This window comes from Salvelinus alpinus, chromosome 14 (genome assembly GCF_045679555.1).
Source record: "Salvelinus alpinus chromosome 14, SLU_Salpinus.1, whole genome shotgun sequence".
Taxonomy (NCBI): Eukaryota; Metazoa; Chordata; class Actinopteri; order Salmoniformes; family Salmonidae; genus Salvelinus; species Salvelinus alpinus.
Genome location: NC_092099.1, coordinates 35597127 through 35623845, shown reverse-complemented (window position 1 = coordinate 35623845; position 26719 = coordinate 35597127). Strand labels below are relative to the sequence as shown.

Here is a 26719-nt window from a genome sequence, read left to right as displayed (position 1 = left end):
ACTAGTTAGTTGTGTTCAACTGCATATTTTCAGTGGTGTAAAGTACTTAAATAACAATACTTGAAAATACTACTTTAGTAGTTTTCTGTACTTTACTTTACTATTTATATTTTTGACAACTTTTACTTTTACTTCACTACATTCCTAAAGAAAATGATATACTTTTTACTCCATACATTTTCCTTGACACCCAAAAGCCCTTGTTACATTTTGAATGCTTAGCAGGACTGGAAAATGGTCCAATTCACACACTCAAGAGAACATCCCTGTTCATCCTCTTATCTGGCGGACTCACTAAACACAAATGCTTCATTTGTAAATTATGTCTTGAGTGTTGGGGTGTGCCCCATGCTATCCGTGAATAAAAAAACAAGAAAATTGTGCCATCTGGTTTCCTTAATATAAGGAATTTGATTTATACTTGTACTTTTACTTTTGATACTTAAGTATATTTTAGCAATTACATTTACTTTGATACTAAGTATATTTAAAACCAAATACTTTTAGACTTTTACTCAAGTAGTATATTATTGGGTGACTTTCACTTTTACTTTAGTCATTTTCTAATAATAAGGTATCTTTACTTTTACTCAAGAATGACAATTGGGTACTTTTTCCACCAATGCATATTTTAGCCATCAAGCAGCGTGTAGCTTTAATTCTGACATCCTATGTAAACGACTAAATATGGACCAATCACATACACGCACCTCAAAAGACAGCGCTACAAATACTTCCGGTGTCAAAGTTTGTGTTGTCAAGATGGCTGGCCATGATCATCATCATCTGTCGCTGTGCTCATGCGACTTCATCAGGTAATAATGATTAAATAAATTATGTTGCTTTGTTTCTAACACCTGTCGTAGTAAATGCAGATCGTAGTTATCTTAACCTTACAGTTATTGCCAACAGAAACTGGCTATATGAAGAAAGAACAAGTGACAGTCATAGCTAGCTAGTAGCCATATCTATGACTAAGAAAATACATTTTAAAATCGGAGTTCATTGTATCGACATAACATTGTCAAATACTGGTGTTAAATTCATAGTTAGCTAGCTACTGAGAACCAGTCAGTCAGCCACCATGGTGTTATCGCTAGTAGTATAATTCTTCCTGTCTTTTAACAGATTAGTATGGGCCATGGTGCTGCCATGTGTGTGTCTGAACTTGGTGCTGACGCTGCTTGTTTCTACTGGCCATGGGTGTCCGAATGTGGCTACAGAGAAGTCAGAATAGGCAGGTTTACACTGTCTGAGCCTATTTTTAGATTTCAATGCATTCATAGAGTGCTCATGAGCTTCATAACCTGTGTTTTCCATTACTTCATCTCCTGATATGTTGAGATGTCTCTTCTGTGTCTTCCCACCTGTAGATACCCAAACATCTCTGTTGTGTACACCGGTGACCAAGGTGTCACGGGGGAATAGATTCTGGAGGGTGCCACGACAATGATTCAACATCAGGCTGTCTCGTCCAGTGACTTTCATATTCCTGAAGAACCGTCTCTTGCTTGAGGCTAGTTCCTACCCTCACTTTACCCTGCTGGGGCAGAGCATGGACACCATGTGCCTGGGCTGGGAAGCCCTCACATCCTTTATACCAGACCTCTTATTTGGACTTCATGGGCTATGCCTTCACTCTGCCTATCTTCCGCTACCTGGGAGGATGCAGGGTGGGCAGCTATGTGCACTTCCCCACTGTCAGTACTGACAATAACCTGCCCAGGGACTGCGGTTGAAAATTAGCCGGCTGGCTAAAACTGGCACTTTTACTGAAACGTTGATTAATGTGCACTGTCCCTGTAAAAAAAAAAAAAAAAAAAAAAAACTCAACATGCTTTCTGTGGTGAGAGGAACCCCAGGTCAGTACTGTTTATTTTAATTACATAAAGCATATTGATATTGTTATTAATTGTGATACTGAAGATAATGTGCTCTTTAATAGTGTGTCTTTGTTATAGGCCTAGTTATCAAATTGATTTTCCTCTGCAGTATTTGTAATCATCCACTCCCTCCTACAATCCCTACAGGTTCAACAATGCAGACTACATCTCTACTAATCCTGTCCTTAGTACGGTTAAGGTGATGTACTACTGTGCCTTCGCTCTGATCTACGGCCTAGCTGGCTCCTGCAGCGATGTCATCATGGTCAACTCAACCTGGACACTGGGCCACATCCCGGCTCTGTGGCGCATCCCCAGCCGCACAGGCATGGTCTACCTGCCCTGTGACGTCCGTTTCTTCATTGACATGCCATTGGAGGACGAGGTGAAACGGGAGATTATCAGAGACAGGAAGTGCCATTCGATAGTGTCCGTGGGTCAGTTCTGACCAGAAAGACTACCGGCTACAGAAAAGGGCATTTCAGAAGCTTCTGGAGAGGAAAGGGGCGGGCCCGGGAGGGCGGGAGTCTCAGACTGGTGTTGATTGGTTGCTGCCATAACCAGGAGGATGAGGATAGTGTTGATGCTAAGGGGTTGTGCCAGGAGCTGTGTGTGACTGACAGGGTAGAGTTTAAACTCAACGCTTCCTTTGAGGAGCTAAAGAGGGAGCTGATGGATGGCACCATTGGCGTGCACACTATGTGGAACGAGCATTTTGGCTTGGGTATTAATCTTATCTTTTAGACAAGTATTGTAAATGCCAAACTCGTGATCCCTGTCCCTACTCTGCCTCCTCTCTTCTGTCTCAGGTGTCGTAGAATGTATGGCTGCAGGGACTCCTGGTTCACAAGTCCGGCTACCCCAAGCTGGACATCGTGGTTCCCTACGAGGGTGGACAGACTGGCTTCCTGGCCGACAGCGAGGACAGCTACGCCACTGCCATGGAGACCATCCGGACCCTGTCGTTGGCGGCACGATGAAGATCCGGCGGAACTCCCGGCGGTCCGTACACCGTTTCTCAAACCATGAGTTCGACTCTAGCTTCCTGTCTTCCATGGAACCTCTGATGGGAACACAGCAGCGAAGAAGGAAGACCAATCACTCCCACCTCAGACTGAAGCCCCTCCCCTCTGCAGCACTCACAGGCCTGATTGGCCGAGAATGTTGTATCGCTGATGGTCTATCGGCGCTTTGCTGGCTTTATTAATAAGAATGCTTATCTTACCTGCTCTGTCTTGATAGAGTTACAGTGAAGTGATGTGGTGGACATTCTATTTATACATTTACACTCAAAAAGCATTTGATCCTGAATAGAGGTTTCTGTACTGGTTTCACCTGCGAAGAATGACCAAATATCATTGTGCTATTTTTATTTTTTTCTCCACCTTCTCTGTAAGGGACCATGGCTCAAATGTTACTGATTTAATGTGCAGAAAATTTACAAACAATGCTTTCTTTTGGAAAAGTACATGTATTCATGTCTGAATAAAAAAAATTCAACCTTGTTGTATTTTATTTGGATTTAGTCTTTAGAAGTTGTGCCATGTAACCACAATACTGAAACATTTTCAACACCCAAATACTTGTCTGCCTGCTTATGTTATACTGCTAACCTATGGCAAGAATAGGTAGCACCAAACTTTAACCTGCAGTTTAGAGAAATGTAAGACATGTCTACTAGGTTTAAGTTTGGGCCAAGTGATACCTATTCTTGCCACAGGTTTGCAGTGAAGGCTGCTGAGGTGAGGACGGCTCATAATAAAGGCTGCAGCGGCGCAAAACCATGTATTTGATACCAATCTACTCAAGCCCCTACCATGAGGACATCCTCCCCAATTAAGGTGCCACCAACCTCCTGTGACGGCTATATCCAAGAAAAAAATATGCAAGTTATGTTGCTGAAAATTATAAAGACGGCTTACTCAAACTTGCTGTTTTTTTGTAGAAAGGAATCCAATAACAAGGTCCTTGTCATCGTTTCACTTAAATCTAAATAATATGAAAACTAATTTTCTGTCTGTTGCTTCTTATTGGCCTCACAGTCCTCGTCTGAAACCTGAGTATCCCTTGGTTGCTCTGCCCGAGTCTCACACCCTGCAGCTTGAGTCTGAGAGGGTTTACCCTCTATGGAGGTGTAACCAGTGGGCTCTATCACAGGGTGTATTTGCTGGAGCTCTAGTTTCCTGACTAACTCTATTTCCCCCACTACTCCATCTGTTACAACCTTCTCTCCCTCTTTCACACTCTCTCCATCCTCCATTATAAAAAGGTTCATCATTGACTCTGCCACCTCCTCTCTCAGCTCATCTTCAGACTCCTCAAAGTTCCTGAGGAAGGAGAGATTGAGAAATGTCATAAAGGTTGGCCTAGTAACACAAGCACATTGTCAGCATCAAACCAGTGTCACACTCACGTGTCGTCATCATCCGACCTGGGCTCTAGACGCTCCTCGTCCATCTCCACATCTGAGTCTTTATTCTCCTCCGCTTTTTCCTTTGTTTCGGCTCCCTCTTTCTCCTGCTCCTTGGCGCGGTCTTTCTCAGTCAATGGTTCTAAGAGGGAAGGAGAAAGGTGTCTAATTGCTGTGCTCTTGTATTTGAGAATCCTAGACTTGGGAAGAATCTCAATTGCATACTCCTCTCTCCTCGCCTCCTTCTCAAAACCAAAAGCCAGAGGTCCCGTCCATGTGACTTTCTCCACCAATGGGTTTTGAGAAGGCGAGGAGAGAGGACGCGATGAGTATACAATCGAGATTCTCCCTATCAATCTAAAACCCTGGGGTCAAGTCTAAGAGGAGTCTGACCTGGCATTACGGAGTCCAGGGTGGAGGTTAGCTCAGCCTGGCCCAAAGCATGGAGCAGGGTGTTGGGGGGACCCTCTCCCCACTGTCTCCTCTCCCCTATTGCCTTCCCCTTGAGATCTGCAGCGTCACCTGGGGGAAGGAAGAGAGTACAGTACTGACCCTGCTGAACACTGACACTAAGGGAAGATCTTAATTGGTTTTTTTAAACTCCTGCGTCCTCTCTTGAGGAGAGGCGGCAAGGAGAGGGAAAGTGGACAAAAATGCACTTGTATGAAGTTAGACTCTCCTTCTCCAATCACATGTCATCAGGCAAATTCCATATACAGGGTGAAATTCCAAAATAAATGTGTACATTTGTAAAACTATTTAAGTTAGTTGTTCAAGACATTTTATAGATTAAAGGATAAGTAGCGTATAGTTTTTAAATGTTTAAGTTTTCCTCCTGCAAGAAAACAACAGCTGATTTAAAGGGGGTGTGGCGGATTAAAAAACACATCCGCACTTGCCGCTGGGAGGATACTCTTGTGGATCCTTTGGCGAAGTAGGTAATTGAGGAGGGTAGCATACTCCTCGGTTCGCCTACTAACGAATTGACACTCTCCTTGACCACTTATCGGTTTCTGGAACACGAAGGACAGAGGAGGTATTGGTCCTGGCCGCTTCAAAACCCATTGGAGGACCGTTGGCTTTCTCATCCAATGGGTTTTGAGAAGGAGGCAAGGAGAGAGGACGCGAGGAGTATGCAATTCAGATTCTTCCATTGTGTCCCTTCCACTCACCCAGTTCAGGCACAGCCATGGTGGTACACACTGATGACACGTCCATCTCAGCCAGGGCATCCAGTAGGGTCTGTGGTGCTGCCTGGCCCCACCCCTTCCTCACCTCAGACCTGGGGGTGCCTTCATCCTGCCCTGCCCCCAATCCTGCCCCGGACCAATCCCTGTGCCTCAGGTCCTCCCCTGCCTGGAAGCTCAGGGTCTGGTTCAGTGGGTCCACCTCACTCACAGACAGACAGACAGACAGACAGACAGACAGACAGACAGACAGACAGACAGACAGACAGACAGACAGACAGACACACAGACAGACACACAGACAGACACAGACACACACACCGGGTAAACGGTGAGATGCTTGAGAGCCCCACCATTGTCCTAAGTGAAGTCACACACCACGTTGAAATGAACATGAATACTCACTTAGGCAACATGGTAACATGTAATCTTTTACCTCTTTCTCGTCTTCCTTTTTGTCCTCCTCTATTCTCTCCTCATCCCTCTTCTCCTCTTTTTCTTTGTCTTCATCCTCTTGAATCCTTTCGTCATTTAACTTGATCTCAAACATGATAGCTTTCTTGTCTTTGTGCTTCTTCTGTAGCTCTCTCCTCTCCAGTCTGTTCTCCTGCCTGATCTGTCTCAGGGCCCCTTCAATGTCCTAAATGTTGCAGATAGAAATGTAAGATACAGGCCTGAAATTATTATTTCTTGTGAGAGACTTCTATTTAACACAATCCATTTCTATGTGAACGTTCGCAATAAGCCCCTGGTCTTACCTGGTCAGGTTGGGGTCTGTCTCTGTCCTGGTCTCCACTATGTGTTGGTGGCTCTATGTGTCTAGGCTTCTCTACCAGGTATGTGCCTGGTTTCACTTGTGGCTGGGGCTGAAAAGATATGTCTGTTCTGTTAATATCAATGTCATTATATAGACTTAAATTCTGGAAAAATCTGTGTTTGGTACAGTGAGAATGGTATTAGAAACGTGCAGTGGTGTTATGCAGATAGCACGTGTTTGTGATAAAGAATGGTAGGGCATAGGGAATGACAGAGAAACCTTTATGTCAATATGTTGTTGTGTTTACCTCAGCATCAGCTCTCATTCTGATATCTCTCATCTCATTATAATATTGCTGTCTGATGTGCTGCAACTTCCGTAGATACTCCTATACATATAGACATGAACCTGAATGTTTGACAAATAAACAATAAATCACGTATTCACTTTTCTGCACCTTCTCCTGCCGTTCCGTCTTACCTGCTGCCCATCCTGCCTCCTGTCGTGAGGTGTGGGTGGATGTGCAGGTCGCCCTGCCCCCTGGTCCTGCTCAGGCTGTCTGTAACGCTCAGTGTCTGCTGTGGAGGGCCGCAGGCCCTGGGGGTGAAAAAAGGAAGGGCCAGGGTTCATATTTACAGATATTACAGTTACAATACATCAGCAGCATATCCAGTTTTTCTAGTATTTAACAGCCAGCTGTTTGCTGGCTTCTGTTTCAGCATAATACAGCCTGAGACCCACCAGCTGTTTCTCTGCCCTCAGCTTGTACTGGTTGGCCTCCTGTCTCCTCTGGCGGTATTCATCATGAGCAGCAGCCACCCTGAAGGCCGAACACACACAAATTAACCAACGCCTGCAAACCCTGTATCTCGCAAGGACCAGGTTTGAAGAACACTTCATTATTCTATAATTATGGTTATGCTTGACTGAACACTCACAATTGATAAGGTTCTGGGTGATTCTCTCTGTCATCATAGCGCTCCACAGGTCTCTCCTGAACCACCGGAGGATGACAGGAGGGAAGAGGAGGACGAGGAGGTAGAGGAGAGTATCTCCTCTGGATGGCGTCCAGCTGGGCATAGTGGTGGTCGTAAGGGTTGACTTCAGCCTGACCGTCCCACCTGGGGTTCTGTTGACCGTATTGTCTGGCCACTGGAACCCTAATCTGTGCTGCTCGTGGATGAAACGGCTGATGAACAAAAACATAAACCCAAAAGATGGAACAAGATAAAATGGAATTTCAGTGGTACAGTTCTAGGAACATGCTTTCATGTTGTAGCTGTTATACAGTAGTAGGCTACTGTAGGAGTAACTGATATAGTTGATCTTTAGACAGGTGAGTTACTTTGTGCTGTGGCATGACTCTGGTAGGGGGTTTCCAATCTGGTTTGGGGGGCGGTTTCTTCACCGAGGGCCCAGGCTTCGACCGAGGAGGAGGCCTCTCTGAGACTCTGGCTTTGGGGACTATTTCTGGACCCAACAGAGGATGAATTAAAAAGGAGATACATACAGTATGCAGCTAACAGATAGGAGGTAAATCATTGTGATGAAATATCACAAGCTACAGGACTGTTTTGCTATCACAGACTGGAATGTGTTCCGGGATTCCCCCGATGGCATTGAGTACACCACATCAGTCACTGGCTTCATCAATAAGTGCATCGATGACGTCGTCCCCACAGTGACCGTACGTACATACCCCAACCAGAAGCCATGGGTTACAGGCAATATCCGAACTGAGCTAAAGGGTAGAGCTGCCGCTTTCAAGGAGCGGGACTCTAACCCGGAAGCCTATAAGAAATCCTGCTATGCCCTCCGACGACCCATTAAGCAGGCAAAGCGTCAATACAGGACTAAGATTGAATCGTACTACACTGGCTCCAATTCTCGTCGGATGTGGTAGGGCTTGCTAAACCATTACAGACTACAAAGAGAAGCACAGCCGCGGGCTTCCCAGTGACACGATCCTACCAGAAGAGTTAAATTACTTTTATGCTCGCTTCGAGGCAAGTAACACCGTGTGATCACTCTCTCTGTAGCCAATGTGAGGAAGACCTTTAAACAGGTCAACATCCACAAGGCCGCAGGGCCAGACGGATTACCAGGATGTGTACTCCCAGCATGCGCTGACTAACTGGCAAGTGCCTTCACTAACATTTTCAACCTGTCCCTGACTGAGTCTGTAATACCAACATGTTTCAAGCAGACCACCATAGTCCCTGTGCTCAAGAACACTAAGGCAACCTGCCTAAATGAATACCGACAGGTAGCACTCAAGTCTGTAGCCATGAAGTGCTTTGAAAGGCTGTTCATGGCTAACATCAACACCATTATCCCATTATCCCAGAAACCCTAGACCCACTCCAATTTGCATACCGCCCCAACAGATCCACAGATGATGCAATCTCTATTGCACTCAACACTGCCCTTCCCCACCTGAACAAAAGCAACACCTATGTGAGGTAGCTATTCATTGACTACAGATCAGCGTTCAACACCATAGTGCCCTCAAAGCTCATCACTAAGCTAAGGACCCTGGGACTAAACATCTCCCTCTGCAACTGGATCCTAGACTTCCTGACGGGCTGCCCCCAGGTGGTAAGGGTAGGTAACAACACATCCACCACGCTGATACTCAACACGGGGGCCCCTCAGGGGGGCATGGTCAGTCCCCTCCTGTACTCCCTGTTCACTTGTGACTGCATGGCCAGGCACGACTCCAACACCATCATCAAGTTTGCCGATGACACAACAGTTGTAGGCCTGATCACCGACAATGATGAAACAGCCTATAGGGAGGAGGTCAGAGACCTGGCCGTGTGGTGCCAAGACAACAACCTCTCCCTCAACGTAATCAAGACAAAGGAGATGATTGTGGACTACAGGAAAAGGAGGACAAAGCACACTCCCATTCTCATCGACAGGGCTGTATTGGAGCAGGATGAGAGATTCAAGTTCCTTGGTGTCCACATCACCAACAAACTATCATGGTCCAAACACACTAAGACAGTCACGACAAAACCTCAGCAGACTGAGAAGATTCGGCATGGGTCCTCAGATCCTCAAAAGGTTCTACAGCTGCACCATCGAGAGCATCCTGACTGGTTGCATCACTGCCTGGTATGACAACTGCTCGGCCTCCGACCGCAAAGCACTACAGAGGGAAGTACATACGGCCCAGTACATCTCTGGTGCCAAGCTTCCTGCCATCCAGGACCTCTATACCAGGCGGTGTCTGAGGAAGGCCCATAAAAATGGTCAAAGACTCCAACCACCCTAGTCATAGACTGTTCTCTCTGCTACCGCACGGCAAGCGGTACCGGAGCGCCAAATCTAGATCAAAAAGGCTTCTAAACAGCTTCTACCCCCAAGCCATAAGACTCCTGAACAGCTAATCAAAGGGCTACCCAGACCCCTTTTTTACGCTGCTGCTACTCTCTGGTTATTATCTATGCATATTCACTTTACCTACATGTACATATTACCTCAATTACCTCGACCATCCGGTGCCCCCGCACATTGACTCTGTACCGGTACCCCCTGTATATACAGTTGAAGTCGGAAGTTTACATACACATTTACATTTACATTTAAGTCATTTAGCAGACGCTCTTATCCAGAGCGACTTACAAATTGGTGCATTCACCTTAGCCAAATACACCTTAGCCAAATACATTTAAACTCAGTTTTTCACAATTCCTGACATTTAATCCTAGTAAAGATTCCTTGTCTTAGGTCAGTTAGGATCACCGCTTTATTTTAAGAATGTGAAATGCCAGAATAATAGTAGAGAAAATGATTTATTTCAGCTTTTATTTCTTTCATCACATTCCCAGTGGGTCAGAAGTTTACATACACTCAATTAATATTTGGTAGCATTGCCTTTAAATTGTTTAACTTGGGTCAAACATTTTGGGTAGCCTTCCACAAACTTAGCACAATAAGTTATGTGAATTTTGGCCCATTCCTCCTGACAGAGCTGGTGTAACTGAGTCAGGTTTGTAGGCCTCCTTGCTCGCACACACTTTTTCAGTTCTGCCCACAAATTTTCTATGGGATTGAGGTCAGGGCTTTGTGATGGCCACTCCAATACCTTGACTTTGTTGTACTTAAGCCATTTTGCCACAACTTTGGAAGTATCCTTGGGGTCATTGTCCATTTGGAAGACCCATTTGCGACCAAGCTTTAACTTCCTGACTGAGGTCTTGAGATGTTGCTTCAATATATCCACATAATTGTCCTCCCTCATGCCGCCATCTATTTTGTGAAGTGCACCAGTCCCTCCTGCAGCAAAGCACCCCCACAACATGATGCTGCCACCCTCGTGCTTCATGGTTGGGATGGTGTTTTTCGGCTTTCAAGCCTCCCCCTTTTTCCTCCAAACATAATGATGGTCATTATGACCAAACAGTTCTATTTTTGTTTCATCAGACCAAAAAGTACAATCTTTGTCCCCATGTGCAGTTGCAAACCGTAGTCTGGCTTTTTTTATGGCGGTTTTGGAGCAGGGGCTTCTTCCATGCTGAGCGGTCTTTCAGGTTATGTTGATATAGGACTCGTTTTACTGTGGATATCGATAATTTTGTACCTGTTTTCTCCAGCATCTTCACAAGGTCCTTTCCTGTTGTTCTGGGATTGATTTGCACTTTTCGCACCAAAGTGCGTTCATCTCTAGGAGAGAGAACGCGTCTTCTTCCTAAGCGGTATGACGGTTGCGTGGTCCCATGGTGTTTATACTTCCGTACTATTGTTTGTACAGATGAGCATGGTACCTTCAGGCATTTGGAGAAAAAAATTCTGAGGTCTTGGCTGATTTCTTTTGATTTTCCCATGATGTCAAGCAAAGAGGCACTGAGTTTGAAGGTAGGCCTTGAAATACATCCACAGGTACACCTCCAATTGACTCAAATGATGTCAATTAGCCTATCAGAAGCTTCTAAAGCCATGACATAATTTTCTGGAATTTTCCAAGCTGTTTAAAGGCACAGTCAACTTAGTGTATGTAAACTTCTGATTCACTGGAATTGTGATACATGTGAAATAATCTGTCTGTAAACAATTGTTGTAAAAATGACTTGTGTCATGCACAAAGTAGATGTCCTAACCGACTTGCCAAAACTATATTTTGTTAACAAGAAATGTGTGGAGTGGTTGAAAAACATAGTTTTAATGACTCCAACCTAAGTGTATGTAAACTTCCGACTTCAACTGTAGGCTCGCAATTATTATTTTACTGCTGCTGTTTGATTAATTGTTACTTTTGTTTTTTATTTTCAATTTTTTACTTAACACTTACTTTCTTAAAATCTTCTTAAAGCATTGTTGGTTAAGGGCTATTCAGTAAGCATTTCACTGTAAGGTGTTGTATTCGGCGCATGTGACAAATAAAATTTGATTTGATTTGACATTGTGATGTTGAGTTGGCATACCCAGACAAGCCAATGTTGCTATAATGGTACCATAACAATACAGGTGCCAGAATTGACGTCAGCACTGGCATGCTTCCTAATAGAATGACAACATCTATTGCCATTCACCAGATGATTGTACTCTGAGAATGAGAGACACGGCTGACGTCAGTTACATTTCATGCCCAGGAATCTTTGAACTGTGCTCACAGTTCAGTTCTGTGCAACTGGTTTTGAGGCCAAGAGTTTTAGTGAATGTATTCTGATGACGATGAACAGATATTGGAGAGAATGCTATGACCCTAACCACCAGGTGGTGTAACTGACAACATTTCATCACAGCTACTGTGAAGCCAAGCCTATGAGCCAAGCCTATTTAAGTAGGAAACTTTGTTGTTGGGTAATGTGTGGCTGAAACCATTCTGAGAAAAGCTAATGATTATGTTAAGGGGATGTTTGGACTCAGACAGAAATACAGCAATACAATCTTTTCGCTTATGTCCCTTAAGCGTGTGTACCGGTGATCTGTACTGGTGCGGCCCGCACTCTAGGCAGTGGGCCTGCAGCTCTCTTTCTGTGCAGCACTGTGTGGCTGAATTCCTCCTCAATGACCTAGAAACACCCAGAACAGAGTAAGGAAACAGCACAGGACATCCTGAAGTTAACACAATAATACAATAACACACACACACTGTACATGTTTGTTTTACTATCCTTGTGGGGACCAAACAATTGATTCCCATTCAAAATCCTATTTTCCCTAGTCCTTAACCTAACCTTAACCCCAAACCCTTAACTCCTAACCCTAATTGTAACCCTAATTGTAACCTTAACCATAAACCTAACCCCTAAGGCTAAAATATGTTTTCTTGAGGGGACTGGCATAATGTTCCTTGTTTTATTATCCTTGTGAGGAATTCTGGTCCCCACAAGGATAGTAAAACCAAAAACACACACACACAAACATGCAAGCTAATAATATCTGTTCTTGACAAGAAGTCACAAGACTTCTACAAAGTGTGAGTAGTTAGGACATTTGGGTTGTGCAAGTTTTGTTTAACTGTTTCAACCCCAAAAGATTTCAATGTTAATTTCTGTAAACAGAAAGTCACCCCTTTGTTTATAATTATCTAAGCCTAAGGGGGAACGTATAGAAAGGTTACCGGCCGAGCCTCCAGTCCCTTTCTTGGTACCCTAGTAGTTACCTGGGGGTCCAGGTGTTTGCTGATGTGTTTCACCAGGAAGGGCCGTTTGAGGACAGAGTTGACGGAGGGCCGGTCTCGCGGGCTGACCTTGAACAGCTGAGTGACCAGCAGGCGCAGGTCGTAGGAGTAGCGGGTGGAGACTGGGTTATAGCGCCCCCTACAGATCTTCACTACCAGCTGCCTCAGGCTGTTGCCCTCAAACTGCAGGTGGAGAGAAATACTATTGAGATAGTGAATTGAATTGCATGTGCATATGTGTGTGCATTCGTGTGTTTGTAGCAGTGCTTACTGGATGTCTGAGGGTGCAGAGCTCATACAGGACACAGCCCAGAGACCATATATCCCTGAGGAACAGAGAGAACCAGTCAAAGATTGTTGTTAATTATAAGAGCAATCATTATAAAATGCACAAGGATACTTTGCAACTGTGGTAATGGTGGATGGCAGTTACTGATATATATGATGAGCTAATAGAGGGGAAATGACACATAAATGACAGTGAAACTCAGGGAGCGCCCTCTCTATCCCAGCTAGTGTCAAAACAGCCCAGTTCTAGAAAGCAGAACAATAGCTGCCTAGACAAAGTGTGTATGTGTATGTGCGCCTATTAATGGAGGGAGGACACCCATTTCAGACTAGCCAGAATGAGAGTATGATGGAAAATATTGTGGCGTTGTTGCAGCCACATGGCTGATTGATCAGGCAGCTAGCTAATGCTCTACAGTCCTGTCTGCTTGCTTCACTGTTTACACAAACACACAAGTTCCAACACGAAATACGTTATGTCACACAATGTTTTGATTGTTCAGATGGAGCAAGGTGTTTGCAACACAACAGTTATGTCCATATACTGAATAAATGTGTTAACTTCTCCCCACAGTCAGTCAGTGTCTCATCAGGTAACATATCACCATATTAGACACCGCCGACATATGTTATTGGTAGAAAGTAACACAGGGTCTATTTTTGGGTTGTCTAAACTCATAACAGCATAACAGGAAATCTTGTGGGTGTGCTAGGTAGAGTTACAGTAGCTAATTTCACCAAAACACAACACTGACATTTTGGCTTTTACTTTTGCAGGCCAAGACACTGGATGAATCAACGTTGTTTCCACATCATTTCAACCCAAAAAAGCTATGTGATGACAAACTAACTGGATTTCATATTTTTTTCACCCAATTTTTTACCTAAATCCAACAGCATGGTGATTTTTTGTTGTTGATTTCATGTTGAATTCATGTTAGTTGACAACTCCAACAAATGTAAATCAAAACTAGACGTTGAACTGACGTCTGTGTCCAGTGGGAGGCTGTGTGTGAATAAGAGAGAAAGACATCGATAGATAGAGTGAGAGAGAGAGAGTAATAAAAAGAAGGGAGGATAATATGGTACATACGTTTTGTTATTGTACGGTCTGTTGTCACAGATCTCAGGAGACAGGTAATATGGCGTCCCAACACAGGTCCTGGCAAGCTCCATGGTACTAGCCAATCACATTCATCAGAACATAAATATACATGAGTGGTAATACACAATGTAACAGTATGGTTGGGGTAATGTGGAATGTTAATAACATGGTTGGAACATGTCCTAGCTCTCTGTAATCAGCAGCTGTTATGGAGAAAATACCAGTAGTCTCTTTCCTGGCTGTGAGTCTTCTGCCACTATCATAGAAACTCACTTGTTTAACATTCTTGCAATGCCAAAGTCTCCCAGCTTGGCTTTCATCCCCTTCTTGGTAAGGAATATATTCTAGAGGAAAGCAATACAAAAACAAAACAATGATCAGAGTAGATCAAGTTGTTATAAGTGGTACCTGTGCTTTGATATCTATGTGGCTTTTGTCTGACTATGACAGCTGTTTAATACCTGTGCTTTGATGTCTCTGTGCAAAACCTTCCTGTCATGGATGTGCTTCAGTCCCAAACAGATCTGTACAAACCAATCCACTATCTGAGTGGGAACAAAATAGTTTACATGAGTCTTTCCTTGAACCCTGTGTGTGTGTGTGTGTGTGTGTGTGTGTGTGTGTGTGTGTGTGTGTGTGTGTGTGTGTGTGTGTGTGTCTCAGTGGAGTACAGCTCATAATAATGTCTGGTATGGCGCTAATGGAACGGCATCCAACACATGGAAACCATGTGTTTGATGTATTTGATACAATTCCACTCATTCCGCTCCAGCCATTATCATGAGCCAGTCCTCCCCAATTAAGGTGCCACCAACCTCCTGTGGTGTGTGTGTGTCTGTACCTGCTCCTCAGTAAACATAACCCCTCTTTGCATACTGATCTTCTTCATCAGATCTCCTCCATCACAGTACTCCATCACTATGTAAAGTTTAGTGCTCTCTGTTTCAGACAGGATAAACTGATCAACATCACACACAAGCAAGCACGTACGCATGTATACACACACACACACACACACACACACACACACACACACAGACAGACATATTGACTGAATACAAACCCTGAAATGATTTGAAAAAGGTGACGATATTTGGATGCTTCATCTTTGCAAGCAGAATTACTTCCTTTTTGGATGCTTCCTTTTCCATAGGTGACATCTATGAATGACATTGCAACAAAAAAGGGGATGGAAATTCTCATAACAAATTTCTGGCCTACTGGTTAAAACAATGCAGTCGGTTGTGTAGAGGCTTGGTTATGATTTGATGAGCATCACAGATAAGTCTATGGTTGGTACCTTTCTGAGGTTGATCTCTTTGACCACGCACTGGCTCTCACCACCCCAGTCTCTGTCCCTGTCCAGGGCCAAGAAGGCCTTCCCAAATGCCCCCTCTCCAATCTGATGGACCACCTCATACTGGTTCATAACACCACACCTGAGGAAACAGTGGGAGAAACTTAGGGGTTTTGAAAACACACAGCTATCGTCATACATTTACAAATCATCCTTGTGTGTTCTCAGAAAATGAGACCTCTAAGTGCATGAACTTGTATAATGCAATTTCACACACACGAGAATGGTTTGGATTTCATATGCTTAATTCACCACGACACATTTATTTATAGCAAGACGTGATGGCGGGTGATAGCACTATTCCTGTCATTGGTTGGGGATAGGATGGATCAGATGATACCCACAAAATCAGCTGCCAAAACGCCAGGACAGCACGAGCCCGTTACCATGGCGATAGATACACAGAGCCGATGTGCTAGCTTGTCTGCTAGCTAGTTTACTAACCTTCTTTGGTGTAATATTGGTGCTTTACTTTACATTAAAAACAAACAAACAAAAGTGGTACTTACCAAGACGACACGTTCCCTTTCAAATGTACATTTGTGGGAACACTATGTGGTGATGTGTGTTTTTCAACAGAGTTAAATCTAACCGGAAAAGTATGTTGACACTGATGGCAGGATGCACAAAAAAGCTAAGTACTCTGGGACTTGTAGGCAATGTCTTCAATACAATTGTCTACCTGGAGCCAAATACTGGGAGTGTCATATTTCAAAGGCTAATTATTAGAGAGAGAGATTTTATGGCAATGTTTGTTACACTTCTTTCAATGGAATATTCTGGCAATGCTGAATCAAATGTTTAGCACTGAGCAAAATAACCAACACCGAAAGCACACTTCATTGAGATGGATTAGGTAACAGGAGCCATCTAAACTAGTGGTGTCAAGAGCCTGAAATGTATCATACATATATCCTCAGTGCATTCAGTTATTATTACACTTTTAATGAGGGACAAATGTGTTCCAATGAAATGGTCGACACCACATTATAAATATCAATACATACCATGATGACATGGTTATGCATCAATGATTGATGGAATGTATATTAATAATGCAATTCTATCTTTAATTTATCTTTGACTGGTAATCTGATATGGGTTTGCGGCAAGTGCAAAGACAAGTCACTTTTTAAAACTTGGTATGGCAGCTGAATTTTTTGGCTTATTCAAGGCCCAGGGATCATATGGCTGTTACAAGATTAGCCTATATCACACCCAAAGTTGAAATGCAAGGGAGTGTGTTTGTGCTCCAGACCAGTCAGTGGATAAGGTGCAGCTGGACCAACTAATGCCAATGTAAGTTATACCCTATAGCCCAGGCCTGCGAGCAGAAACACAGGACACCAGCTAGCCATAAGGCCTCTACTGTATGTGGGATCAGTGACTCTTTACGAGGCATCAGACTCATAGCACTCCATGTAATCCCCTGCATTACCAGCATCTCTGTGGTCTGTCAACAGAGCTGAGCTCTCCCACAGGGTCAGTGGATGGCCAGCCCTCTGTGTGCAAATACGATTCACAGATTCCTCCTCTAACTGGGAGCAATGTTCCCACGATGCAAACATGGAAACACGTACAGCCCGAAATACACACATGCACATCACTTTAGATTCTAACCTGTACTGTATCTTTTCTTAACAAAAATGAAGTCATACTGATATGTCTCTTAGATATTTTGAACTTCAATCTATTTGATGCGATCCTTATGAATACACAAGCCACAAGACTTGACCAGGCTTCCTGTCCCTAACCTGTGTCAGTGCAGTGGCCCACATATATAAGAGCTATTCAATCATTCATCCTTTCTGGTGTGAAGTGACAGCAACCATTCAAGAACATCAGGCAACAGAATTCAAAGAACATATCCCACGAATCAGTGACTCAGCACAGGCCTCATAAATTTATGACAGGAAGTCTTCCTACTCTGGGCTGACAGCCTTATTGATCGCTGGCATCTCCCTCCTCACAGAGGGAACTAGCTTACGACAGGAGTCTAACGACTGCTATATCGGTCTCTTCTTGTCGCCTGTCTACGTGTTCCCCTGCCATCTGTGTGTGTTTAGAACAGGGTGACAGAGAAAGCAGGATGTTCTTGAGATGGGAGTGTAAGTCACAGAATTTTGATAATTCTGAGAAATTAAAAAAGATTGTCCCAAATGGACTAACTAAAATTAGAGAAAGTAAGGATTGGTTATTCAAAACAATATCAAAAAGGTGCTCACAAAAGCATATGTACTCTACATGCTGTAGAAAAATCCATAGGACCCTCATCACCTTGAGTACGTCGGTGTGAAGGTGAACACGCAGAACCCATCTGGCATCTCTCCCATGATACCCTTCTGCAAGGTCCAACTCATTAGGATCTTAATCAGAGATATTTCCACTATGATCATATTACAGGGCTTATAGTTATAATACACGTCAATTGATAGCTATCAGAGATGAGACATACTGCTATGGGAGCAAACGTAAGCAAATGCAGTCACACAAAATAAACAGCATACAGTGAACAGGATCCAATGACAACAGAGGCGAAGCCAGCATGACTACATTCAAACAAGTGACAAATGTGTTCACATGAATAGGGCTGACATAAGGACAGGAATGGATGAGGTTGCCAAATGTAAAAGAATGAACATGTGTATTAAAAGGAAAGCATCTATACTTTTACAGTGCATTCGGAAAGTATTCAGTCGTCTTGATTTTTCAACATTGTTATGTTACAGCCTTATTCTAAAATGGATTAAATTGTTTTTTTTCTCACCCTCATCAATCTACACACAACACCCCATAACAACAAAGCAAAAACAGGTTTTTAGAAATGTTTGCAAATTTATACAAAAATATTGAAACTGAAATAATACATTTACATAAGTATTCAGACCCTTTGTTGAAGCACCTTTGGCAGCGATTACAGCGTCAAATCTTCTAGGTTATGAAGCTACAAGCTTGGCACACCTGTATTTGGGGAGTTTCTCCCATTCTTCTTTGCAGATCCTCTCAAGCTCTGTCAGGTTGGATGGGGAGCATCGCTTTACAGCTATTTTCAGGTCTCTCCAGAGATGTTCGATCGGGTTCAAGTCTGGCCTCTGAAGGACATTCAGAAGTTTGTCCTGAAGCCACTCCTGCGTTGTCTTGGCTGGGATGGTGCCAGGTTTCCTCCAGACGTGACGCTTGGCATTCAGGCCAAAGAGTTCAATCTTGGTTTCATCAGACCAGATAATCTTGTTTCTTATGGTCAGAGTCCTTTAGGTGCCTTTTGGCAAACTCCAAGCGGGCTGTCACATGCCTTTTATTGAGTGGCTTCCGTCTGGCCACTCTACCACAGAGGCCTGATTGGTGGAGTGCTGCAGAGATGGTTGTCCTTCTGGAAGGTTCTCCCATCACCACAGAGGAACTCTGGAGCTCTGTCAGAGTGACCATCAGGTTCTTGGTCAAACTTGGTTCTCCCCCGATTGCTCGGTTTGGTCGGGTGGCCAGCTCTAGGAAGTCTTCGTGGTTCCACTCAAGAATGATGGAGGCCAATGTGTTCTTGGGGACTGTCAATGCTGCATAATTGTTTTGGTACCCTTCCTACAATCCTGTCTCGGAGCTATACGGACAATTCCTTCGACCTCCTGGCTTGGTTTTTGCTCTGACATACACTGTCAACTGTGGGACCTTGTGTAGACAGGTGTGTGCTTTCCAAATGATGTCTAATAAATAGAATTTACCACAGGTGGACTCCAATTAAGTTGTAGAAATATCAAGGAGGATCAATGGAAACAGAATGCACCTGAGCTCAATTTCGAGTCTCATAGACAGTGGTGGAACAGCGGAGTCAATCACCACCTTCCGGAGACACCTGAAACCCCACCTCTTTAAGGAATACCTAGGATAGGATAAAGTAATCCTTCTCACTCCCCCCCCCCTTAAAAGATTTAGATGCACTATTGTAAAGTGGCCGTTCCACTGGATGTCATAAGGTGAATGCACCAATTTGTAAGTCGCTCTGGATAAGAGCGTCTGCTAAATGACTTAAATGTAAATGTAAATGTGGAAAAAGTATCCAATTGTCATAAAAGTGAAGATACCTTAACAGAAAATGACTCAAGTAAAAGTCATCCAGTAAAATTCTACTTGAGTAAGTCTAAAAGTATTTGGTTTAAAATATGCATACGCCACTCGGGGGTGGGGGGGTGCTCCCGAGTGGTGCAAGGCACTGCATCTCAGTGCTAGAGGCATCACTACAGACCCTGGTTCAATTCCAGGCTGCATCACAACCGGCCGTGATTGGGAGTCCCATAGGACGGCGCACAATTGGCTCAGCGTCGTCCGGGTTAGGGTTTGGCCAGGGTAGGCCGTCATTGTAAATAAGAATTTGTGCTTAACGGACTTGCCTAGTTAAATAAAGGTTAAATTAAAAACTCCATGTAATCCCCTGTATGACCAGCATCTATGTGTAGTCTGTCAGAGTAAAATGTGGCATTAAGGAACACACTGGCCACACTACAATATCCGTATTACTGGTTTAAGATTTATTGTGGTGTTGGTCATATCTTTACAGAGGTTATATACAAATTAGTACGAGTGATAAAAAAAAAAAAAAAGTACATTTGGAGAAAGAAACATTCACTAAAAACAATTGTGAAAAAAAGATAGCGTGTATGTTTTACTTTGCTGTATAAGAATGAATGCATTCCTGATTAGAATTCTTTTGATAATTGTCTTGGTTTTGATTTATTCTTAAAGCTAGATGAAAGAAAACATGTATCCACACTCTTATCTTATGTTTTACAGTTAAGAAATCATATTTGCAGTATATTAAGTTACAGCAGACAATTAAAATATAAAACCTAGAAAACTCCTTGGAATAGTCCCTTCTAAAACCAGGTTCAGTGGTACAAAAGTATCAATTTGCCATGCCTTTGAACATTTTCATTTCTGTACTAAAAAATACAATTAGATTCTGTTTCATTAAGTCTATACCATACATGTTCTGCATCAATTCAACCCTTAAATCACAGTTTTAGATTATTCAAGTAATCTAAACATTTGACAAGCTAGCAGTCCCGCCCTCGAAAAGATCCTCCCTAAAACAGAACCCTACGGTCTTTTGTTGAAGAATTGCATCCGTGCATAATAATAAAAAAATACACGCTGCTACCCTTTTTTACATGTTTTAAGCAGAGACGAATTGCCCCTTTTCACATTACAATTCTCACGCACACAAAACTACCTGAAGTAAAATAACAAATGGAAACATTTAAAACAGAAAAAACTACAATTACAAATCTCCAACTGTGCTCCCAGTAAAATGAAGCGAGGTTGTATAGAGACGATGTGCCACTTTTCCCACGGCCACAACAACATCACTAGGGCTCACAGATCAAGGTCTCCACCACAAACTTGTTCTCAAAGTGACGGATCTTGTGGCAGTTGAGAGCTTCGCGCTTCTGCATACCTGTAATGTGGGGGATGGAGAGAATAAAATGCTGATCTACACTTGATAAAAACCCTTTTGAGCTGCCACAATATGGTGATTGGTTCTTCATACAGGCTCATACAAGACTTGGGAAAACATAATTTTGGAAAGGTATGAATCAGATATGTCGCAATGCCCATGTGGTAGTTTTGTAAGACGTGTGTGTGTGTGCGCTTGTGCGAACGCATGCACATCTGTGTGAGAGGTGTGTTAGGTATATGAGGTCTAACTGTGTGCTTAGAGACCAGTCAGTCAATATCTCATGCAAAAGATGGCTGAATGTAGAAGCCATTTTCTTTTGGGCATGTTAGCATAATTCTTCACTTGTCCAAACAACTATGTAGCGCGTGTGTGTGATCTGTGATGTATATGCATGCGTGTTGTATATGTTGTTGTATATGTGCATGTGTGTGTATTTATACGGGTCTGTGTGTACTGACCCAGGATCTTGTCTCTGCGCTCCAGCTTGTAGGTGTCTTTGCCCTGGCAGAGGTTGTTAATGAAGTATCCCAGTTGTTCCACATCCTCCAGGCGCTCAGTCACCACCATCTCCTCATGGACCAGGTAGGACTGGGGCAGGTAGGTACCAGCCTGGGGGAGGGGGGAGAAAGAGGGGTACAACATTGAATAACATATCCTATCAGTATGAGCTAGAGCTACTGGGTGGTTAATTTCAAAACATTTATTAAAACCACCAAAACGGTCTTATTTCATTTTAAAAATAGTATAGAATTACATTGGGTGTCCAGACAAGTGGGTAAGAAATCGAATGTATTATTATCATTATTGGAACATAATTCATAAAGCAGTTCCTGTTACCTTGATGTTGACCAACAGCTCCAGGAAGTCCTTGGGAGGCATAACGATGGAGGTGTTGAGGGGGATGACATAGCATTTGTTCAGGAACAGGTCCAGGTAGGCAGTCAGTCTCTATGGAAGGGAGCCAACAGAACAACCTCATGGAACTCCACTGAATACAGAAAATACATGATCTGTGGATGGTTATCCCTACATAAACATCACAGGGGTTAGCAATAAACAGCAGGGATGAAGTTGATTCAATTTCCTTACCCTTTGGAAGTCGTGGACGATGTCGGCGGGGTCACTGTCGTCAAACTCAGGCACGGGTACATTGATGAGAGCCACCTCCTGGTCCTCCAGTACACGGATGTTCTCCTGGATCATCTTGAATCTGGAGGGCATGTCCACCTCCACATCCTCCTCCTCCAGGATCATCATGTCTTCTTCACGGTACTTCACCCCGCACACAAACACCTGGCCCTCCTGGTGGACGGGAGGACACACAGCACTTGGTGGAAAACGTTTATATTTATACTTTTTACTGCATGGAGCTCTACCTTTCCAGCATCATGTCTCTTGTCAATTACACATTTGAACTATAATGTTGTATACAAATACAATAAGTTCTTAAAAGTGTCAATTCGATTAGAATCAAGCCAGCTACAGTGTATTCAGTAAGCCATAGATCGACGCTGGGGTCTGAGTAATCCAGTCTCACCTCCAGGATGTAGTACCTGTACAGGTAGGCCCCTCCCACCACCACGCCAGACAGCATGAGGGCCAGGCCCAGGCACATGCACCAGCACCAGGCCTTGGACTGCTGACGCACCGGTAGAGCCACCTCTGGATCCTGGAGAAACACAGAGAGAAGAGGGAGGATGTGAGAAAGACATTGTTTTGAAATGTGACAAAGAATGCATTTTAATTCTTCATTGTCAAGTGCACAGTTCACCAGATGTTTCCAAGTCATTCAATCCTCATCTCTCTCTTTACTCCTCGCCTCATTCACTTGAAACACTTCTCACCTTCTCTACACTCTACTTTCCCTGCCCTTTCTCTCCAATCACCATGCATTTCTCTAACTTTCCTTGTCCCTCTCACCCCCACTTCCCTCACTTGCTTCCGGGCAGTGTAGGAGGGATGGGCACAGGCAGCCAAACTAGTTATGAGAGTTTTGGCAACACTCCTGTTTCAAAACAACAAAAAGAGGTAGGGCTCAATGTTGATTAAGGGAGCAGCACATTGGGAGGGGGGGGGGGGGGCTGAGTCCAAACAAAGGCTGTGTTTGAGTAAGGGATGAAGAGGGCTCCAGAATCCACCCGAGGCACAGAACAGAGTGAGTCATCATTATGCAAATCAGAGAAACAAATAAGCACCATGAGGGAGAGAGAGGAGAAAGAGAGAACAGAAGAAGAACATAGAAAGAAAAGAGGGTGGGGAGTAGACCATTTATATTCCCAATAGCTTGACGTGAATGATGTCATATGATTAGTCAATTTGTAATATCACAGCCTGCTTGATCCTTGGACCTTGGTGTAATAAAGCTTGTCTTATGATCCTTTTGAATTAATAAATTCAGTCTGAAGTTCATTCCTTTGATTGTTATTAGGGAATTTGAGACGGGTCAAATATCTAGTGTAGTGTTGTCATAAGACCAGAATTTTGACTTCGATACCAATACCAGGTTTAGTATCACGATACTCAATACAAAAACAATAATACTACAAAAAAAGTCACAGAATGGCACTTAATCCAGACAAACTCAGCTACTGCGCTGTTCAATAGTTGGGAATCTTTTGAGTTCAATATCACAACATTAGACATTTTTTATATATCAACATTTTTCAGACATCCATGTTTGAGGTCGACCGATTAATCGACTTAATAATGTTTGAGGTCGACCGATATTTTTTTTTCACTAGGCAAGTCAGTTAAGAACACATTCTTATTTTCAATGACGGCCTAGGAACGGTGGGTTAACTGCCTTGTTCAGGGGCAGAACAGATTTTTACCTTGTCAGCTCAGGGATTCAATCCTGCAACCTTACGGTTAACTAGTCCAACACTCTGAAAAGCCTGCCTGTTACGCAAATGCAGTAAGAAGCCAAGGTAAGTTGCTAGCTAGCATTAAACTTATCTTATAAAAAACAATCAACCAATCATAATCACTAGTTATAACTACACATGGTTGATGATATTACTAGTTTATCTAGCGTGTCCTGCGTTACATATAATCGATGCAGTGCGCATTCGCGAAAAAGGACTGTCGTTGCTCCAACGTGTACCTAACCATAATCATCAATGCCTTTCTTAAAATCAATACACAGAAGTATATATTTTTTAAATCTTCATATTTAGCTAAAAGAAATCCAGGTTAGCAGCCAATATTAACCAGGTGAAATTGTGTCACTTCTCTTGCATTCATTGCACGCAGAGTCAGGGTATATGCAACGGTTTGGGCCGCCTGGCTCATTGCGAACTAATTTGACAGAATTTTACGTAATTATGACATAACATTGAAGGTTGTGCAATGTAACAGGAATATTTAGACTTATGGATGCCACCCGTTAGATAAAAATACGGAACGGTTCCGTATTTCACTGAAAGAATAAACGTTTTGTTTTCGAGATGATAGTTTCCGGATTCGACCATATTAATGACCTAAGGCTCGTATTTCTGTGTTATTATGTTATAATTAAGTCTATGATTTGATAGAGCAGTCTGACTGAGCGATAGTAGGCACCAGCAGGCTCGTAAGCATTCATTCAAACAGCACTTTCGTGCATTTTGCCAGCAGCTCTTCAAGCGCTGTTTATAACTTCCAGCCTATCAACTCCCGAGATTAGGCTGGTGTAACCGATGTGAAATGGCTAGCTAGTTAGCGGGGTGCGCGCTAATAGCGTTTCAAACGTTGCTCTGCATGGGTAACGCTGCTTCGAGGGTGGCTGTTGTCGATGTGTTCCTGGTTCGAGCCCAGGTAGCGGCGAGGAGAGGGATTGAAGCTATACTGTTACACTGGCAATACTAAAGTGCCTATAAGAACATCCAATAGTCAAAGGTATATGAAATACAAATCGTATAGAGAGAAATAGTCCTATAATAACTACAACCTAAAACTTCTTACCTGGGAATATTGAAGACTCATGTTAAAAGGAACCACCAGCTTTCATATGTTCTGAGCAAGGAACTTAAACGTTTTTTTACATGGGACATATTGCACTTTTACTTTCTTCTCCAACACTTTGTTTTTGCATTATTTAAACCAAATTGAACATGTTTCATTATTTATTTGAGGCTAAAATTTATTTTATTGATGTATTATATTAAGTAAAAATAAGTGTTCAGTCAGTATTGTTGTAATTGTCATTATTACAAAAAAATTTGAATAATTATTTAAAAAAAGATTTATAAAAAATAATAAAATAAAAAAATAAAAATAAATACCGGCCGATGAATCGGTATCGGCTTTTTTGGTCCTCCAATAATCGGTATCGGCGTTGAAAAATCATAATCGGTCGACCTCTAATCCATGTATGCATTGATTAAAAAAAACAATACAATCAATTTGATATTTGTTTTTACCAATCTAACTACAGAACGGTAATCATTTATTCGAATGGTAAATCTATATTGACAAACCGGGTAAATAAAGAAGTAGCCAAGGCCTATTTACAATACAGTTCAATAGGAATGTGTGCATACAGTGAGTTATTGATCTTGTTTTGGCTGATTTTACAGGGCTACAGATACAGAGTTTAATGGATGTGACAGATACATGTGTAACTGTTTTAAAGTCACCATTGGCCTCATGGTGAAATCCCTGAGCGGTTTCCTGAATCTGTTTCCATTCCATTTGGGACTTATTTTATTGTACTGATCAACAACATTTGCATAGAAGTAGCTTATTTGATCAAAGTAATTAAAAAAAAATTGTATTCGTTTAATCACAATACAAAATGATCATCAACAACTTACATCAAACATGTCTAACAAAACAGGTATAAACAAGAAAATACTAAAGACATACAATAAAAACACACCCACACACTCCACAAAAAAAGAAAACGTCCCTTTTTCAGGACCCTGTCTTTCAAAGATAATTCGTAAAAATGCAAATAACTTCACAGATCTTCATTGTAAAGGGTTTAAACACCGTTTCCCATGCTTGTTCAATGAACCATAAACAATTAATGAACATGCACCTGTGAAACGATTGTTAAGACACTAACAGCTTAAAGACGGTAGGCAATTAAGGTCACAGTTATGAAAATTTAGGACACTAAAGGAGGCCTTTTTACTGACTCTGAAAAACACCAAAAGAAAGATGCCCAGGGTCCCTGCTCATCTGCGTGAACGTGCCTTAGGCATGCTGCAAGGAGGCATGATAACTGCAGATGTGGCCAGGGCAATAAATTGCAATGTCCGAACTGTGAGACGCCTAAGACAGCGCTACAGGGAGAAAGTACGGACAGCTGATCGTCCTCGCAGTGGCAGACCACGTGTAACACGTACAGGATGGCAACAACAACTGCCCGAGTTACACCAGGAACGCACAATCTCTCCATCAGTGCCCAGACTGTCCGCAATAGGCTGCGAGAGGCTGGACTGAGGGCTTGTAGGCCTGTTGTAAGGCAGGTCCTCACCAGACATCACCGGCAACAACGTCACCTATGGGCACAAACCCACCGTCGCTGGACCAGACAGGACTGGCAAAAAGTACTCTTCACTGACGAGTCGCGGTTTTGCCTCACCAGCGGTGATGGTCAGATTCGCTTTTATCGTCAAAGGAATGAGTGTTACACCGAGGCCTGTACTCTGGAGCAGGATCGATTTG

At 43.0% G+C, this 26719-nt stretch overlaps 3 protein-coding genes across 9 annotated transcripts in view; 1 reads left to right on the top strand and 2 right to left on the bottom strand.

Annotated features, from left to right (window-relative positions):
• Window positions 1–723: 723 nt before the first annotated feature.
• On the top strand, window positions 724–3388 carry LOC139538859 (GDP-Man:Man(3)GlcNAc(2)-PP-Dol alpha-1,2-mannosyltransferase-like). 6 transcript variants are annotated; one of them, XR_011667822.1, is made up of 5 exons: window positions 724–815; window positions 1129–1237; window positions 1374–1862; window positions 2031–2507; window positions 2693–3388. XR_011667822.1 is itself a non-coding variant. In XM_071341351.1 (5 exons), exons 4-5 carry the CDS (start codon window positions 2086–2088, stop codon window positions 3088–3090), a joined length of 633 nt encoding a protein of 210 aa, XP_071197452.1. In that variant the 5' UTR covers window positions 724–815; window positions 1129–1237; window positions 1374–1862; window positions 2031–2085; the 3' UTR covers window positions 3091–3388. The 6 variants fall into 6 exon arrangements, 2 of the variants coding, with proteins under 2 accessions (XP_071197452.1, XP_071197451.1); XM_071341351.1 differs by having other exon boundaries at window positions 2031–2320; XR_011667823.1 differs by lacking the exon at window positions 1129–1237 and having other exon boundaries at window positions 2031–2268.
• On the bottom strand, window positions 3270–16232 carry LOC139538858 (serine/threonine-protein kinase Nek5-like). Of its 2 annotated transcripts, none has more exons than XM_071341348.1 (21): window positions 16128–16232; window positions 15562–15700; window positions 15325–15421; window positions 15103–15200; window positions 14723–14806; window positions 14535–14605; window positions 14250–14336; window positions 13140–13194; window positions 12851–13051; window positions 12164–12257; window positions 7583–7707; window positions 7176–7426; window positions 6979–7057; window positions 6718–6834; window positions 6545–6625; window positions 6239–6346; window positions 5917–6120; window positions 5466–5682; window positions 4687–4815; window positions 4297–4435; window positions 3270–4210 (listed from the first exon to the last, which is right to left on the bottom strand). In XM_071341348.1, the coding sequence occupies exons 2-21, from the start codon at window positions 15688–15690 to the stop codon at window positions 3889–3891; spliced, it is 2688 nt and encodes an 895-aa protein (XP_071197449.1). In that variant the 5' UTR covers window positions 15691–15700; window positions 16128–16232; the 3' UTR covers window positions 3270–3888. The 2 variants fall into 2 exon arrangements, with proteins under 2 accessions (XP_071197449.1, XP_071197450.1); XM_071341349.1 differs by having other exon boundaries at window positions 7583–7701.
• Window positions 16233–20117: 3885 nt separating this feature from the next.
• Window positions 20118–26719, bottom strand: part of LOC139538853 (integral membrane protein 2B-like) — a 32525-nt gene continuing 25923 nt past the window's right edge. Inside the window, exons 2-6 of the mRNA XM_071341342.1 lie at window positions 22605–22736; window positions 22157–22369; window positions 21905–22015; window positions 21526–21676; window positions 20118–21064 (exon numbers count right to left, since the gene is read on the bottom strand). Of these exons, the coding sequence (XP_071197443.1) occupies window positions 20976–21064; window positions 21526–21676; window positions 21905–22015; window positions 22157–22369; window positions 22605–22736 (696 nt within the window). The 3' untranslated portion in view covers window positions 20118–20975. The remainder of the gene's footprint in view (window positions 21065–21525; window positions 21677–21904; window positions 22016–22156; window positions 22370–22604; window positions 22737–26719) is intronic.